Source organism: Desmodus rotundus, chromosome 4 (assembly GCF_022682495.2).
Source record: "Desmodus rotundus isolate HL8 chromosome 4, HLdesRot8A.1, whole genome shotgun sequence".
In the NCBI taxonomy this organism is placed as follows: Eukaryota; Metazoa; Chordata; class Mammalia; order Chiroptera; family Phyllostomidae; genus Desmodus; species Desmodus rotundus.
Genome location: NC_071390.1, coordinates 149259466 through 149278415, shown reverse-complemented (window position 1 = coordinate 149278415; position 18950 = coordinate 149259466). Strand labels below are relative to the sequence as shown.

The 18950-nt window shown below is 42.1% G+C and overlaps 1 protein-coding gene across 2 annotated transcripts in view; it reads right to left on the bottom strand.

Annotated features, from left to right (window-relative positions):
• Positions 1 to 7866, bottom strand: part of KDR (kinase insert domain receptor) — a 41825-nt gene extending 33959 nt beyond the window's left edge. Inside the window, exons 1-3 of one of the 2 annotated variants that reach the window (XM_024573712.4) lie at positions 7680 to 7866; positions 3855 to 3948; positions 1688 to 1884 (exon numbers count right to left, since the gene is read on the bottom strand). In XM_024573712.4, the coding sequence (XP_024429480.2) occupies positions 1688 to 1884; positions 3855 to 3948; positions 7680 to 7746 (358 nt within the window). In that variant the 5' untranslated portion in view covers positions 7747 to 7866. Of the gene's footprint in view, positions 1 to 1687; positions 1885 to 3854; positions 3949 to 6570; positions 6654 to 7679 lie in introns of those variants that run through there. The other variant, XM_045182980.3, reaches the window with a different exon arrangement.
• Positions 7867 to 18950: the final 11084 nt, after the last annotated feature.

The window sequence follows — 18950 nt, the reverse complement described above, 5'->3', positions numbered from 1 at the left end:
GGCAGGAAACAGAATTTGATGGCGTACCAAAGACGGCCAGTGTACAAATAAACAGCGCTAGAGCTTCTACTTCTTCATAGTATCTACCTTCTATCTGTATGATAGGAAATGTTATAAATTTTACTTACAGAGCTAGTCTTTTGCTTGCTTTACAGAAGCCTTTGGACACTGAATTAACCCCTTGACGTAAGACTAAAGCTATTTGGTAAATCAATTCTATTTCAGTATCCCGTGAAAAGGAAATAAACAAAAGAAATGCAAACAACCACCCATCCTCTCAAAATAAAATATTTACTGAAACTCATGAAATGAATTTTCACATGTCTCCAGGTTTCCTGACTCCAGGGAGAAGGAAATAAGGAGATATTATGGGAGAGGTTCATCTTGTAGTCTAGTTCCAGAGAGGCTGAAAGCAGGAAATCCTTGCCATCTTCTGAGAAAGCCTGGCCTCCCAAGGCTGCCGGATCAAAAGGAGCCAGAGATTCTCGAAGATCTGAGCCTTGTCTTTTTCAAATTCTGCAGAGGAGAGGAGGGTACAGAATTCTGTCTTGGATTGTGCTCGCCCTGAGCAAAAATAATCCTCAAATATTTTACAATCCAGGAATGACATACGTTATTTTGATGTGGTTTCCACGTTTCCATTGCACTGACTATACTGCATTCTCGAAATGTAAGTGGAAATATGCAAGCGTGTTTCCAGGGCTGACGAAATTCTGGTTCTGTAAAAGACGCTTCTGGAAAAAAGTTGAAGCCCTCTTCACCTACCTCAAATCCTCTAAGATTTAAAGATTTGTGTACATGTACAGATAATACGTCTGAAAAGCTCATCCTCACTGAAAAAACTATTTGGTACATCCAAGCAAAATACTACATACAACACTTAAACATTCCTCTAAGTTATATGATAGGTATGTTGTTAGTTAAGACAGGTTTTCTTAGGGAAATTCGGGTAGTAGAAGAGTCTTGAAACACAAAAGCAAGAATCATTCACGTTACAAATACTGAATACATGTAACATTGTGTTTTGATCCTACACACATGTTAAGTTGGCCTCCATGGTGTCAATCCCAACTGTGGACTCTAGAAAGATGGGGCATATCGTCCAGTACCTCAGACCACACAAACTGAGGAAAGAAACACTGTCCTCGAAGGCCCTTGGACGCAGCATGTTCATTTGCACCAGATTATGGAATTGTTCATTACGAAGTATAAGAGGGAAAAGAAAAGTTCCTATGTACAAAAAAGGTCCAGAGTCCTTGGCTGTTTCCCTGTGCATTCTCGGAAAAATCTCTTACCACCACAGATAACCTATCTCTCCACAGAAACCTCTCCATAATTCACTCTGAACCTTCCTTTTTAAGTATTTCTGAGTTTTTTCCCCCTCAAACATCAGAAGACTTTTTATAAATCCCCATAGCCAATTGTGAACACAGATCTCCCTTAGAAACAAAGATCAGAACAAAACTAATTGGGCAAGGACAAAAGAGATGCAACAGAGCCCAAGCTCCAGAACAAATCAATAAGTCTTACTCCCAGAGGAAGCCTTGGTAGAGAAGAATTCTGTATATTCCTGTTGGCCAAGAGCCTTTAGGACGAGCCTTTTGTTGTACTCTGATTCTTCTTTGTGCCTATTGTGTTTTATAACTTGCAAATCAATGTAGGAAAGGAATTCCTTTTAACCACTTACCTTGAACGTAGACGTAAACAACCGAGGCCACGTCAGTGTCCTGGTAGAAGCACTTGTAGGCTCCAGTATCATTTCCAATCACCTTTGGAATTGTCAGTGTCTTACAGAAGAGGCTGTCACTGCAGTTGGTCACCTCCACTCTTTTCTCAAAGCTACTCTGATTGTTAGGCCAGACCCAGTCCACGTCCCTCTCTCCCCTGAAAAATTAATTCCAGGAAAGTAATACTGTGAAATGCCACACTGTGAGGCTGTTTCTTAATAAGAAGCAACAATAACAACAACACAGAAGGTTCTGTTCTCAAACTTATAAATACTCAGTCACAGAGACTTTTACCTACAATGACAGGTTATATCAACAAATGACAAAAAGCCATAGACTCAGCTTCAGAAATCACTCATAAGGATTTGTGAGTTTTTTATTAATTTACTCATTCATTTATTAAACAAATATTTATTAAGTATGTGCTATGTGCCCAACATTATTAAAGACTGGAGATACAGCCATGAGCAAATCACACAAAGATCAATGCCTTTGTGGAATCTATCTCAGTCTAATTAGAGACAGGCAATTAAAAAGTAAATAAACTGCAATAAAGCAGACAGTTTTAAAAAGTAATTAATATGTATTCTCTAAACAGTGGTGATTAGAACCATGGACAAAATACAGATAATGCAAAGAGAAGAGTGAAGAGGTCTGGAAGGAGGGGACTAGATGACGTGGGCCACATGAATATCGGAAGGCACAGAATTCCAGGCAGAGGGAACACAAACGTAAAGGCTGTGGAGTGCGTACATATGTGGAGTATTAGGGAAATGGCAAGCAAGACAGAGTGGCCAGGTAAGACCGAGTAAGCAGAAGAGTAAGAAGAGAGGTTAGGAAAGAAGGAAGGGGCTGCAGCTGTCTAAGAGCCTCGTGGGGCCTTGTAAGGAGTGCGCTGAGACACAGGTTTCTTTCATTGCAGCATTTCCCTACAAAGTCCTCAGGGAGACAGTCCATGTCAGGGGGTAGGCGACATCACTGACCCTTCTTCCAAAGAACTTGAAATTTTCAAGAAGTTGCAACTACATCCATGGACTTCCACAGCTTTTTCAGAACATAAGAAATATTTATTCGGAGTTTTAAAAAGCAGTATGAAATCTTGAAGACTTTAAATATTTTTTATTGTTGAGGCTAAAAGGAAAATCTACTGAGAAATGTGTCTTGAAATAGCAAAGCTAGAGAAACAGCACCTGTTAGTGTGCTTTTTTCCCCAAGGGCTGGGTGTCAGTGACCTACTCTTGATAACAGACTCCAGTATCCTTTACCCTCTGCAATCTAAAGTAGATCTGTGTCATTGTGTTGAACACTCGATATTCTACAATCGTAAACAACAGCAATAAGCTGCCCAAGGTTCTGGGTGAACCTCCAGCACTCTTCTCAGGGAGCAACCTTGCCTCTACCCATCATTCTGCCAAAACACACTGGGCCTGACAAGCTTCTGAATAATCACTGCGTTACACCCCAAGGTCTTTGACTTTCTTTCTGGGGTAGGAGCTGCAAGGCAATATTTAAAGGCCTCCTCTTCTTGGCATAAAGGCCTGTTTCCCTACCGAGCAAAAATCAGTAATAGCATGGCTTCTTGCTAGCAAGTGAGAAGAGAGGCATTCCGGAATATCAAGCCACGTTATGAAGTCATTACCTGCACAGAACAGGCACTCGGTAACATTAAGAGCTGAATATTAAATTCCTACGATAGTCAGAATTTTATCATGACATGAAGTTCTTGAAAATAGCTAAACAGATGCCCGAGAGCCACTCTGGCTATTATAAAAATATGGCCCCAAACTTCTTCAATTCTATCGCTTAAGGTTATGTACTCAATTTCATTTATTTGTTCAGTATTTATTGAGTTTCTAGTATATACTATATGCCAGGTGCTATACTGGTCATTGGTGTGTGTGTGTGTGTGTGTGTGTGTTGGCAGAGGGCACTAGAAAAAAAATGCCAGCAAAATTGTGTAGAATTTTGGGAGAAGACCTTTCTCATTTTTTCATTATTACATCATTTCTTAGAAACCCAGCTACTTATAGACTATTAATATAAATCAATTATACTGTATGGAAATTATTTTTCACTCAATAATGAGTTACTTAACACAGGAAATACATATCTAAAATCAACCCTTACCAGCAAGTAATTTGAAGAGTTGTATTAGCCACAATTGTAAGGATGTCTTTTTGGATGCTGAGCCTAGGTGGATCAAGAGAAACACTAGGCAAACCTAGAAACAAATGAAATAAATGAATGTAGTTGCCACTGAGTCAGACCCAATAGGAAACACCTTCCATAAACAGTGCACACTCCATAAATGTAAAAGACCTTTTCAGCAAATCATTGTATAAACCTGTGAATTTACTTTTCACCATTCCCAGTAAAAGTTCACAAGCTGTGTCATAACAGGAAGAATGGGCAGATGGTCATAAACCAGCACAACAGTTCTGCAATTCATGGAGCTAGGGTGGAGTTCCTGTTTTCCTGCATTGCCAACTTCAAGGTCTTACAAAAGGATATGGGACATTGAAACCCAATGAACCTTCATCTGATGATCTCACTCCCTGGGAAAGGACCCACCGACATTTCTTATAAAACATAGGATGCACACATTTGACTAAATTGCTGATTAATGAATTCTACTTAGAGAGATTTCTATGTAGTTCATGTGTGCCCTGGAGGGGGTAGGAGTATCCACAAACTTGTCTCATTTTCCTTTATCAATTTTCTAGTGTACTTCCTCTGGTAACTGAACTGCCAAGGTTGAAAGACTACATTAAAACTAGGTGAGAGGAACTGAATAAAAGAAAATGTTTTCCAATGTCATATAACATGCTTATTAATATACTTTTCCTTAGAGAATGGGACTAGAAAAAGTATAATGGTAATAAACTACAATTGAGGAATCTCAACTTAATAACCAAAGCTCTGAGTTCCTCCTGATACCGAGCTTGGAACACAAGAAATCTGATTTTACCTAAAAATACCGTGGGACAGATTCCTCACCGTGGGTTAGGTTACTCCACAGCAAGAAAACCGAGTTCTCTGTCAACTAAGTACAACCAGCTACAAGGTGTTGAAAAAGCATCAGAGAAAGTAAAACCGTTCGTGATGCTATAGGCTTAGCTGATATCCAGATCTTCAAAATACCACCTTAAAAAGAGATTAATGCTTGGTAAGCACCCAAGCTTAGTATGATTGTTAATTCATATCAGCTAAGTACAAATGACTCTCTAGGCCTAAACCGGCATTGACCTTGTTGGGCAAATAAGAGGGTATTAACAAATATGAGAGAGTATGAGTAAACAGAGTGTGAGCAAACACTCAGTGCAAATATCCAATGCATTGAATCTATGGACCCCACTGTGAACAAGCTGCAGGCAAAACGAGCAACCGATCGCATGTGTTCTCACAGACTCACCCAGACGTGCAAAATAGGTTGCTGGCATAACTGTAGATTTGTTGATAAATAACATACTAAAAATATATAATAAAAAATCTTTAAAACCTGTACATTAACTTATGTCAACAAATCTGAGAAACTAACTGGCACTGGTACTGACTTGTGTTTCAGGCAATGGCCCCTAGAATTTAGGATGTGTCAGAATATCTCTGGGCCTATACAGCTGCATTTTAACAAGCATTTCAGGTGACTTGATCATTCATGGCCTATAGGCCACTCTTGGACAACTACTGGTCTTGGATGGTCATATTCATTTAATTAGCACAGCCCCTTCCAATATGAAGGGAATAACTACCCCCAAAGTAGATAAACAGTAAAGCAAAATGTTTAAAAACCAAAGAAAAACCTTCCAATAATGGAGTCCCACTTTGTCTCAGAAAAGGAAAATGAAAACAATTCATTTGGATAAACACAGATATAAAACTTGACTGAAAACCACTAGGTGTTTCAACTTGAGAAACATGTTAAAAACAGTAACTTAAAATAATTTACACAATGATCCAAATGAGAAAGAATCCACTATTTGGGCGCATTCGTGTGAAAAATAAAAAAGGGTAGTAAAGACTAAGCTCTTCACCCTACCACCAAAATAAGAGATCCCTGAAGATCCTCACAAATTATTGCCACAGATGACCTCACACTCTAGATGTACTTTCCTATGTTAAAAACATTTGAGGTATTTTTCATGGGAAGCCAAACAACACCATACTATTCTAAAGCCACATCAACAACAAAAAAAATACGCAACAAGGCTATCAATAATGGTAACTTTCAACTTGTATGTGTAGCCAACACTCAATTATTTTTTGCTCCGTTAAGTTTCATTCATTTTCATTGGCAAGTCTGGGCTCTACTCTTTAGAAATTCCAAAGAAATAATTAGAAGAAGTACATATGCTACTGCTCAGTAAAAAGCCCCTCTATGTTCAAATCCCATAGCCAAAATGAATTAATTTGTGCACTGTTACCCTTCCAAGGACAGGAAGGAAAAACAACAGTGCCTCTGTCTCTAGAATTTGATGGCACCAATTATAGTCCAATCCAATTAAGCAAGTCACACACTCCAAAAGGGCAACCTCATCATTATATTCAGGACAACGCCATTAGTTCACTGCTGCTGGGTGAGGAAACACCCCAGGATTACACGCAACTCACTTCTTTGTGGGATATAGAACCACATGCTCCAGACCTTCTTTCTCTCCCCATAAAGGGCAAAGAGAGAGGGCTTGTCAGGGACAAATGAGTGTCCATGGTGTAGCTGGCCCTGGTGAACCAAATAATTAAGAAAATTCAATGACTAGATACAGATGATCGTGTTACTTTATACATGTGTCTTTTTTAAAGACCTGATTCTTTTCTTGGGTTATAAGGAATTTCCTGAATTATTTACCTTTTTTCCATTTTCTCCACCCTCTCCCCGTTCTCACCCTTCAAAGAGTGCAAATCTGGAAATCAGCAAACTGTGGCTGCAGAAAACAGATAGGGGCAGAGGGTGGAGGGAGGACAAAAAGAAAAAGAAAAGAAAGAGAAAGAAAGAAAGAAAATAGAGAAAGAAAAGAAAAAGAAAGAAAGAAAGAAAGAAAGAAAGAAAGAAAGAAAGAAAGAAAGAAAGAAAGAAAGAAAGAAAGAAAGAAGAAAAGAGAATTTATTTCATCAAGAGCATATATGCTCCTAAATGTTGAAGGAGATAAATATTTGCTGACAAGGAGAGTCAGAGAGGGGCTAAATCTAGGTACTAACTCCCCTGGAGTAAGTTTTCTGACCTTGCGTTTACCGCAAGGACCAAAGCATTTTTGAAAGATGGTTTTTACTAGGTGACTGCTACTTTGGAGACACTTTGGGAAGCTGTCGAAGACCCGGGTCCAAGCCATAATTTCTCCTTCTCTCTTCGAGGAAAGTGGCGTCCTGCACCAAGAAGGGAAAACATGTTTTCCTCCCCCTGGACTCCACCTCACACAGTGGGTGTGTATGTGAGTTCGGGCCAAAAGGGAAGCAGCCCCAGGTCGCCGCTCGCCTCCTACGGAGGCAGAGCTAAGTGCACTGTGCGATCCCAGCGAACTGGCTGGGGTTCCCTGCAAGGCTTCCTTCCCTGCGCCGGGGCCAGGATGGTGCGAGCAGCCAGACGACGTTTCAGCGTCCTTTCCCGCCTGCTGGAGCACCTCCTGCGTGGCAGCCTGGGACCCCTTCCCACACCCGCCTCCCGAGAGCCTTAGGGTGCGTCGGGTCCGTCGGACACGCTCCAGCAGAGGCTCCTGCCCGAGACCAGAGTCGTGGAAAAGGAACCGGGCTCAGGGGACCATTAACTTTCGAGGTAATCTTGGGCCCGTCGCTGAGCCTGTTTCCTCACTGGCAAATGAGAGAACACACAATGTCAGGTTACTTTGAACTCTCCAGCTCTCGGATTCCGAGGTAGATCCGGCCTCCAGGTTCTCTCCGAATCCCCATCTCTCCGCCCGCACCCGAACTCTCCGCCTTCTTTCTAGAGAGCGGGCTCCTTACCCACAGAGGCAGCCCGGGTCCCCACGCAGAGCCACAGAGCGATGGCCAGCAGCGCCTTGCTCTCCATCCTGCACCTCGCGCTGGGCGCAGTGACCACGGTTCTTTCTCCCCGGGCCCGCCCCGCAAAGAAGGCGTGGAGGTGGAACGCGCGCCGCAGCCCAGGACTGCACGGTCTCGGCTCCCGGCGCGGCTGCAGGGGCGTTTGAAGGTGCAGGTAGGAGTTGATATCCCGGCTGCAGGGCAGCCCTGGACTTCTTGTAGCGCGCGAGTGATGCACCGCGCGGGCAGAGGAAACAAAACCTTATACTGCCTGCTCTCCCGGGGTCCCGGGACTCAGTGCTGGGTGAGAGCCAGGGCCGAAACTCTAGAGCCCGGGGGCGGGGCAATGCGGGGCAGGACGAGGGGCGGGGCAGGACCCGGTACCCGGCTAAGAGGCGGGGCTCCCCCACCCTGTTGACCGCCCCGCCTCTTAGCCGGGTACCAGGCCTGGATCCCGGGCTCCGAACACCCGTCACATCACCTTATCTCCCCACTGGGCTCGGAATCGCTCCTGGCCCCGGGTCACCCGAGGGAGAGGAGAACATCTCAGGCACAACAACCCTGTTTCTGGCAAAAATAAAATGTAGCCATTTACAGTTTCTAAGCGTCGGTTGCTGGGCTATTGAAAGATTGGGGAGCAGTACTGGGAGCTCGGCGAGGGACACTGAGCCCTCAGTACGCGAGCCAAAGTTTGGTACGGTCTTAGGCGCTACGCGAGCCTCAAGTGGCTGGGGGACAGGTTGAGGATTGGCAGCAGGTTGAAGCAACGAGGGAAAAGCGGATACTATGCGGAAGGGAACCCGGATCTCGAACTCCAGTAGTACGGGTGTAGTTTAAAAACTGAGTCTAAATGCCTTTAGTCACAATACGCACTTGCCCAGTTCTCCAAAGTTCCTGCTGTTTTCTCTTCTACCTGGCGGCTTCCAGTGTTTTCAGTTATCTGTCTAGTCGCCAAAGGCATTTAATTTTGAGCCCCCTCCCCCAACCCGGCTTGCTCCAAAACCTATCTCCGGCCTCCGGAGATCCGGAGGTGCCCAGGACTCTGGCGTACCCGCGGCGGGCGAGAGTGTCCCCGGTCCCGTCAGTGGGGCTCTCCTTGAGAAAGGGCTTTTGTCCGTCGTGTGACCCCACAAGGAGCCCCTAGCGTTACCGTTCTTGGGCCTTAGACCAGGCCCCTTTTCAGAGCACAGCGTCCAGCCAAGATACCCTTCGGCGTAGGGGACCGAGGCCCAGCAGCCGGCTTCACTAGAGAAGCGATGAAGCGCAAACTCCCAGACCCCTGGCGCCCAGAGCGCTCTGTACCAAACCTCACAACTCTCTCTGCGTGTGTAGACTCCGTGTGGCGCTGTCAGGAGGAGAACTCGGATTCTTTCCTGACCACTTTCGCTCCTTCTTTCCTCTGCATTTCTCCCCACATGTGGGGAATGACATTAGATGTCCCCTAACTTAATTAATAGAGACGTTCCGGATCCCTGTCTCCTAGTTCTCAGGTGTTTTGAATGACAACTTAAAGGACCATCCTTCAGGGACATGAAGAGGTAGAATTAGTATTATTTCTACATCGAGTCCAAACCCCTTCTGAAATACACAATGAATGTAAACTGTTGCCTTTGTTCTGCTATTTAAAAAAATACTTTACTGTATTTACTCTCCTATTTTGCCAGGTTAACAATTGAAATACTCTGAAACGTAATGCATATATATGATTAAAGGTTGTTTTTTTTTTTTTCCTATGACAAGATTTAGAATGAAAAGCCCTTCCTTCGGCAGAGGCAAGCATTTCTACCTTTCCTTTTTGTCCTAGCAAATTCTAGGCATATGTAAGTACAGCTATGTCACCCTCCTCAGTCCACAAAGAGCTGCTCTGAGTGTTGGCTTTCTTCACTTTGAAATATAACCTGCAGACCACTCTACATCAACCCTCAGGCTCCATCTTGTGCTTTTTAATGGCGGCATGGTTTCCACTGTGTGCATGCACTAGTATTTAATCCAGGACTTATTTATTTGTCAGGGGCAGGAGTATTCTTAAAGAAACTCCTCATTTCCTGCTAGTAAACTTAGCAAAGAAAACAGGATGGGCTCTGGCAAACTTGGATAAGGGGGAGGGAGATGGAGCCTGATTTGGAGAAGGCAATTTTTCGCCATCTCTATCTCCAAACAATTCTTCTCTCTCAGCCTTAGTCACAATTCATGACACTTCCTTTTCCACGCCTCACTTTAGAAGATAGTGTCTCCTCTGAATGCAAACCAGAACCTGCAGGCCATGGTAATAGCCCCGTTTAGAAGTCCTGGAAGGAAATGATGTGCCTTTGATGGCCACAAGACCAGAAGTTGGCAGGGTCTCAATGAAATGAGTCTTGGGCATTCCCTCCCACACAGCACTCACAAATGCCTTGTGTTCATGAAAAATGACAAAGTCTGTTTAAAAAAAAGTCTGTTCCATTATTAGGCACTGCTGCAAATGAGTGATTTTATGAAGTTATCCATCAGTATAGGTAGCCCACCTCTTACCCAAGTACCCACATGTGTTCAGTGCTCTGTAAATGGTGTTCAGACACATTCAAGGGCGAAACAACGAAGAGCAGTACTAGGTCCACAGACTCTGGAGCCACGCTGGCTGGGCTTGACCCCCAGATCTACCCCTTACTATCCATGTGGCCTCGAGTAACTTACTGGTTGTGTACTTATAAAACACACAAAAATGGTCATAGATAGTACCTTTTTTGCAGGGTTTTGGAACAATTAAATGGGTTCCTGCCTGTAAGGCACTTAGACTAGGACATCTGGTAAGCACAGGTGCATAGCACATAGTAAGTCCCCCCCCGACACAATAGGAAGTATTCTGCACAGGTCTGTTACACCACAATGCACGGTCTCCATCGTGCTGCCCTGATCTAAACTGCAAATGAGGCTCATTCATTCAACAACAATCTTTGAGCACCTACAATGTGCTGGTACTGAACTAAGGACTAAGGTTACAATGATGACAACAAAGGTAATAAGAGCACAGTGAGTGGTCTTCACAGTAGCTCCTCTCAGGGCAAAGTTAACTTACTCACAGAGAGTGCCCTGTATTCTTCAGCCACTTCTCTGGATTTTATGCACACAGAATATACATTGTTCACATCACCAAAGCACACTGCATAAGTTACACTCTGTGTGATTTGGTTCCATTGCCACCAATATTTTGGACTTCACAGCTTAAGAAGTAAATATGAAAATAAGCAAAAGGTTAATAATTGTGGAAGTTGGAGGATGAGTACATAAGGGTTTATTTTGCTCTTCTCTCTACTTTTACATGTTTTTCCATGATTAAAACAATGTGCGTTAAGAGGAGAATCAAAGTGGTACCTGGTCTAGTAAAATACCACTGACGTTTTCACTTTGTCAGAGTCTCAGTGTTACCGCTGGGAAATGGTTGAAGCAGAGAGGCAGGTGGATGGAAACTTGCGCTTTTGACTACACATATTTCTATAACATTTTGTCAGAATAAGAAAGTGTTACTTTTACAAACAAAAGGTATAAATCACGATCAACTCTGTCTTCTAGTGCCTGTTATATTTTCATATATTGCCATTTGTTGATGACGGATTTGCATGACACTCTCTCCTCTTTCATGTTTGCTTCATTTCCTTTGTTTTCAGTATTTATTTGTGCTGTAACTTACCAGAACCTGTGACTGCCTTGCCGGACATGGGCAAGGTGTGTACCCTTCACTACCGTGCACTAAGAGATTATGAACATGCCCTTTCTCTGTCATTATCCACTGTCCTTACACACTCCCATTTTCTTACTCTCTGTGTGATTTATATTTTTAATTGAAACTACCGGAGGCATGGAAACACGGGATGCCTGACAGCGGCCAGAGGGAAGGGAGTAGGAGGATAATGCAGAAGGAAGGTGAACGGACTAGTCAAGAACATGTTTGAATGACCCACGGACATGCACAGCGGTGTGGGGCTGGGCTGTGGGAGCAGGGCATGGGCTTGGCTTAGGAGGACAAAGGGGAAAAATTGGGGACAATTGTATAGAATAACAATAGCAATAAAAAATAACCAATCAAAAAATGTATTTGTAGATTCAAGATAAAGATGGTTATCACCACAAAGCCGGGTTTGCCTTGGATGGGTACTTCAGTGTTTGGTTTTATTCATAAAGCCTTACAGTCTAATAAACATGAAACAAACTCCCCATCCTATGTGGGAGACAGATGAGACAGAACTTCATTACCTCCACTTGCAAAGGCAAAATCTCACTTATGATAAATATGTATGCCTATGTGCCCTCCCAAGCTCTCCCATTTAGTCTCTTGTTATATCTCATATAAGGATAAATAGAACAAGTTTTAAGGTGGGAAACATGCAGGGAATTTAAATAATTAACTGGAAATGCACACAGCACCAGAAAAGGATGTTAGAAAATAATGCAAGTAGCCAAAACCCATCGGGGCCCCGTTCTGAATGCTTCCCTTCACCCCTCCTTCATTCCACAGCACCCCGGGAGGGCGGTGAGCACTACTAGCCGCCCTTAGTAAAGAAGAGAGTAAGGACAGTCAGTTATTTATTCTTAATTTAAGTGAATCTCTCTTTGCCTTCCTAAAACTCTTGCAAAAAAATTGTTTTATCTGTTTTCAAACAGTTAATGTATAGTTTTCTCACCACTAATTAATGACACGATGCTAACCCAGACGCTCTTTGCTGTTTAAAATAAGTAGATCTGATGTGCCAGGTACTTTCCTTGGATTATCTTACTGTAAGGTTCTCAGGGACTGAATGGAGAAGATACTGTCAGTATTCTCAGAGGCGGGGCTGAGGTGAGATAAGATTTAGAAATGAAGAGGTGGAACCAGGATCGAATAGCAGGGAAGTATGGAAACATCCAGGACACACCCCTCCAGTACTGACAGTTTCTTGCAGAGGACTGGCTTCTTTCAAGGAATGAGGCTGAGTGAATTGGCACAACTGGCTTCCTCAGCCTCCTCCTGGTAACCACTTTCATTTTCCTAGGTGGGTGGAAGGCCAAGAGTCACTGAGAATCACTCTGGGACAAATGTCCAAGGAAGAATGAAAGGCAAATAATTAGATCCTCCCACTGCCTCCCCAGGAATCCCAACCCAACTGGATCTTGACCTTCTACCCAACCGCTGAACACTGGTCTTTTCCTCTGAAGAAAAGCAATTGCTCCTATACACCTAAGTACTTGTGCATCCGGAGGACTACTTTTCTCCTATGGCTTATTTTCTTGTCCTTATTCTCCTGAAAACTAGTATTCATCCTTCAATACCCAGCTCCATGCCCTTTCCAACTGATATGTTTTAGTTTTTATCCAGCTGTCTTCTTCAATTGAGACCCATTCAGAAGAAATAGACAGAGATTAAATCTTACCTGAGCAGGTAATTGGATTTAGAAGGATGGTTAAGTTATAATGAAAGTGCCGAAATATATGTTGATGATGCTTATTCAGTAAAGAGTATTTTGTACACTATAGACTTATCATGATTATGTCTAATTAAATACAGTTGTTATGAAAGATACCATGGGGTTAAAAATATATGTGCTAGCTATGTATCATGTACTTTACATGATCATTTTTAAGTTGATATTTAAATAATAGTCATACATTTAATAAAACTATCCAGGAATGTACTGAATTTATACTTTATTTTAGGCAAATTAATATGGACTATTTTGTTATTTACAGAACTAGGAAATTATTTTCATTTTTCTATAGACACAAAGCACTTACATAATATGATAGATGATAGATGATAATATAGTCATGTAGTTTTATGACTTTTGATTTTCCCTCAAAAGCAGGAATTCAGTCGAATTTATTTTGTGTTCTTGGTGTCTAACACAGTCTCTGTGCGTACTCACTTCTCAATACATCGATGAATTTCAAATAATTTTCATCATTTCCCTTTCTTCTGCTCTTTCCTTCTTCTTCCCTTCCCCACCCCCCAGAATCACATGCCTCTTGCATATCCATCACAATTATCTACAGAGAGAAACTTGTTGGAATAAATAGAACTATACAACAGCAACATAGTTACAATCAGTGAACAAGTCCTTCATTTATTAAGCAGTGGGGATGGGAGTTTTGTTTTTGATTTTGAGTAATGAAGGAAAAGAAAAGAATATTTCTAAAATGTGCATGGACTATATAGGAAATGTGTGCGTTGAACTTCATGGCTGTGCCTTTTGCAGATTGTAACCATTTTCCAACAAATTAATACCATCTCCCCTCTTAAAAGCTTATCAAGTTTTCCAAGAGCCAAATAATGAAAAAAGAAAATCACTCTTGTTTCCAAGCAAATTGTTACAAGTTACTCATCTCTCACAGAAGGATATATGAGGGGGGACCCCCCCCAAAAACCAGAATTTATTTATAAAAATTGTGTATTTATTCTTACATGTTTTCTCCATTTGATGCAGTTCACCTATCGAGACATTTTTTCCACTGCTCAACACAGTTTTGAACTCCTTGATTTTGATGTCTTTTAGTGCTTCTGCCCTTTTGTTTCACCTCTTCCACACTGGCAACACGTTTCCCTTTGAGGACTTTTTCCATCCAGGGAAACAAACAAAAAAAGGTTCTCGGGGCAAGATTGGGTGAATAGAGAGGGTAGGGCACATGGGTCATGGCATTTTTGGTCAAAAACTGCTGAACACTCAGCGTGGTGTGGGCAGGTGCGCTTGTAAATCACTCATCATGAAATGGGCAAATGCGTTGAAAGAGCCTTCAAAAAAATATTCACTGGAGTCAAATACAGCCTCTCACAACAATTCCAGCTGGTACACTGATACAGATGGGTTCCTAGAACACTCACCTAGCCGGGGATGCCTATACTAAAGGGGCCCATCCTCCAGAAGATATTTCCAGGGTATTTTTGGGTCGCCCCTCATATATATAAACTTCCAGCTTAGTTGTATTAGTTTGCAGTGTTGTTCACATTTTTACAGAATAAAGGTAGTGTTTTCTGATAATATTACTTCATTAGCATTGCTAGTCAATGACAGCAGAAGAGTTTTATGTTTTTTGTATATAAATTTAGTCTCCAGAGTTTCCAAAACATTGGTGAGTATTCCCCTGAGGCGCAAATAAAAGCTCTCTCTCCGGGAGTGTTTCTGAACATTCATTTCTAATATTTCACTACCTTGGTGCACATAATAAAACCAAATGCAACAATTCACCAAGGAACACCTCACACAGGGAGAAATTTATAAATAAAATGAAAAATACAACTTCAGATCTAACTGATAATCATCCAAAAATTGGTCAGGCTGGTTATAGGCAGATGAAAAGCCAGAAGGGAGTCATTTCATGCATCTGACCACATAATATAAATAGAAGTTCCAGATGTGGAGAAAATGAGTCCAGTAACAAAGCAACACATCGAAAATATTGCACAATAAATTGGCCTTTGGATTGTATACAAGAACACATTTCCTTATCATAAAAAACCTTGTCCCTACTTCTCCCTAAAGCTACTTAGTTGTCTGTTACTTTTTTCTTTCCTTCATCAGAAAATGTTTTGAAAGAGAAGTCATCCCTCACCTTGTCTCCTCAAACACAGTAACTACTTCTCAGTCTTGACTCTGCCCAGCATCTCCATAGCAGCCATCCCATTGCCCACCTCCTCCTGAAGCCCCATAGCAGAGCTTGATGCTTGTTACACTGAACAGCCCCAGCTATCCAGCCAAGACCCTTCAGTGGCTTAAGCTCCTTTGCTCAGCCCTAAACATAGGGCATCTCCAAATCCATTCTGGGTCATCATCCCTTGTCTTCTTCCTTGACTTTCTCAGAGATCTCATTCCCCTTTGTGTCTTCAACTATCTTCTTTGTCGGTACAACTGGCAAAACTGTGCTTTCCAGTTGTGATTTCTTACCATAGCTTCAGACTCTGATCTCCAACTCTTCCTGGACATCTCCATGTGTATGTTGTATGTTCTATCAATGTCTTAAGTTCAAAGTGTCCAAAAGTGAACTCTGTGTCCCCACTCCTACACCGGCTTTTCAGCCTTGTCAAGCACAGAGACCTTCCGGACTCAGAGACTCCATGCCTTGCAGCTGTGTTATTGTCCTGCCTTTCCCCTCCAGCCAAATCCAATCTTGTGGCCATTATTTACATCGCTCATATCCATTCCCTATTTTCATTCTCAGCCTGTCCCGATTCATGACCATTTTGCTTTTGTCCTAGACTATTCCAATCCATTCATCCCACTGCTGCCAAAGTTCTCTTCCTAACACACAAGGTTCGCCTGTCTTTTATCTTTGACAGTTGACGTTTGCACACAGCATAAAGCCCCAACACCTAAGGCTGATATTCAAAGGCTTCATTGTTTGCCCATTTGCTGTTTTTTTCAGCTTACCTTCCAATGTACCATAAACATATTCAATATTCCAGTCATATAGGGTCCACTGGCCACTTACAGAAAATGCTTTATTCTCTCTTGTCTCAGGCTCATACTTAATGTGTTCTTTCAGTTAAGAATGTACTTTATTCCCCCCTGACTGGTGTAGCTTAGTGGATTGAACACAGTTTGTGAACCAAAGAGTCGCCAGTTCGATTCCCAGACAGGGCACTGCCTGGGTTGTGGGCCAGGTCCCCAGTATGGGGCGCTAGAGAGGCAACCACACACTGATACTTCTCTCCCTCTCTTTCTCCTTCTCTTCCCCTCTGTCTAAAAATGGATAAATAAAATCTTTAAAAAAAGAAAAGAAAAATGTGCTTTACTCCAATATCTGCCTCTAGGAGGTTGGCCTTCCTTTAAAACCAGACCCCAAGACGTCTCCCCCTCCCCTGTCCCTCCTGCCCAGCCCATCTGAATACTCTCCCACTGATACAATACTCAGGATTCCTTGGGTTTTAAGCAGCAGAAAAACCGACTGAAGTTGGCTTGTGTGTGTAAGATCCCATACTGTAAGTTACAGGCTGGCTTCAGCTAGTTTTGTCAGTCTCACCCTGCCATCCTGCTGATTTTCTCTGTGATTCTCTGACTTCAGCCCTCACACGCTCGTCATAGTACAAAACAAATGGCTGGACTTACACACACTGTCCGCAGAAAGAGAAAACTCTTTGCCAGAAGCCCCTGAGGAATAACGAGGAAGATTCTTTGTCTTCAGCAAATATTTTTCATCTCATTTGCTCATTCCTACATCAATTATCGTAGGACAGTGTCTTAGTCTGTTCCAGCTGCTATAGCAAGATACTACAGATTGAGTAGCACATAATCAACAGAAATGTATTTCTCACCGTTCTGGAGCCTGGAAGTCTGAGATCAGCATTCCAGCATGGTCAGGGTAGGGCCCTCTTCTGCAGACTTCTTCTTGTGTCCTCTCTTGGCAGAAGGGGCTGGGGAGCTCTGTGGGATCTTTTATATGAAAGCACTAATCCCATTCATGAGCCCTTTACCCTATGACCTAACCATCTACCAAAGACTCCACCTACCAAGATTTCAACACATGAATTGGGGGAGAGAGGAACACAAGCATTCAGACCATATAGCAGGCAGGATTGATGCCAATAGGCTTAGATCAATTAATCTGCTTCTGAAATTAAAAGTGTGGTCTATAGCATCAAAACCACACCATTAAAATGAGGAAGGGACTATTTCCCAAAGAAAACTGTGAAGAATTTTTTAGAAAACAAGGGAAAATAGATCTTAAGGAGACAACGAACCAATAACCACTATATTCCCCACACTCCAAGAACCCATTATTCAGTATCTGGTGTAGTGAATATGATATCCTACTTTATATCAGATTTAGTTGGATATGTATTTCTGTCTTCCTCATTATATTGTGAGATAGAGAGCAGGCTTAGTGTAGTTTTCATAATTATTTCCTCTAAACTTCCAGTCAATTGAAGACAAATATTTTTCATTCTTCCTCTGAAATACTTCCCCTTCATCCATTGGTATCATCATAACAATAACTGAGTTATCATGTGTTGGGCCCTAATGTAAGCATTTCACAGGTGTTGACTCCCTAAATCTTCACCACCAACCTATAAAGTAGGTACTATTATTATCCTCACTTGGTAGAAGTGGCAACTAAGGCTCAGAGAGTTTAAATACCTTGCCCAAAGCCATGTAGCTTGTGTGGGGTGGAGCCAGGATTTGAGCCAATGCAGAACAAATCCAAAGCTACATTCTAAAGCAAACTCTTATGCTGGTTCACCTCTCAATGAAATACACTCCTTCGTAAAAACAATCTCTTAAAAGCCACTTCTTGTTTTTCAGCCCTCTCATTCAGAGCATCACCCAATCTTGCCAACAATTCTTCTTTCCTAACATCTGTTCTTTCTAGTTTGTTCTTCTGTTAAATGAACCATCCAAGTTCTGACCATCTCTTGGCTAGACTTCCAGAATCATATATTTGAGAATTAGTCAATCTCATATCTTCAGCCAAAACTATCCTCCAATCCCCAATACTCTTCTTCCCAACCTGATCTCCAATCTCAAATGTTTAATGTCTTTCAGCTCATAATCATAAAAGAATAAAATCATGAGAAACAAATGTTGGGTCATATTTGGGGTTGTTCCTAACAACAGTTCTTATGGGACGGTGTGTCAATTGACTCCTTGATGCTGTTCTTCCTGAGATGGAACTCCTAGAACTGTGGGGGCCCTCAAGAGATTATACAAACAAGTTTCCTGTCTTCAGCCAACAAGTCATAAGCCGCTGAAGACAGATCTTGATTATTTGCACCTTGAAAAAGTATTGAAAAGATTCTCCACAACCACACTTGGCAACATCGAATTTCTTCTAGCGTGTGACTGTCACAATCTTCCGAAAATGTCAACGCTATGAGGTTTTGCCCCATACTCTGTGCCCAGAGGTCTGCTCCTAAAGTACAAGTGACAAATTACTAAGCAATCCCTATTTATTCAGCAAATTATCCATCTCTTTTTGATAACAAGGTAATTATGACATATCTATGAAAACAATAGAAATTTAGACATTTAAAAAGTATTACCCATGAACTAAATGTACTATACTATTCTTGTTTTTTACTAGAGTGTTTATTAAACATTTATTATTTTATTTATTTTCTAGAGTATTTATTAATGTTAAACCAGTAGTTCTCAATCCTGGCTATACATTAGAATCCCCTGGATCTGGGGCATTTAAAAAAAATACTGGTACCTGGCACCATCCTACACCAATTAAATCTGAATCTCTGGGAGGAAAACCTGACCCATAGATGTGTGTGTGTGTGTATGTGTG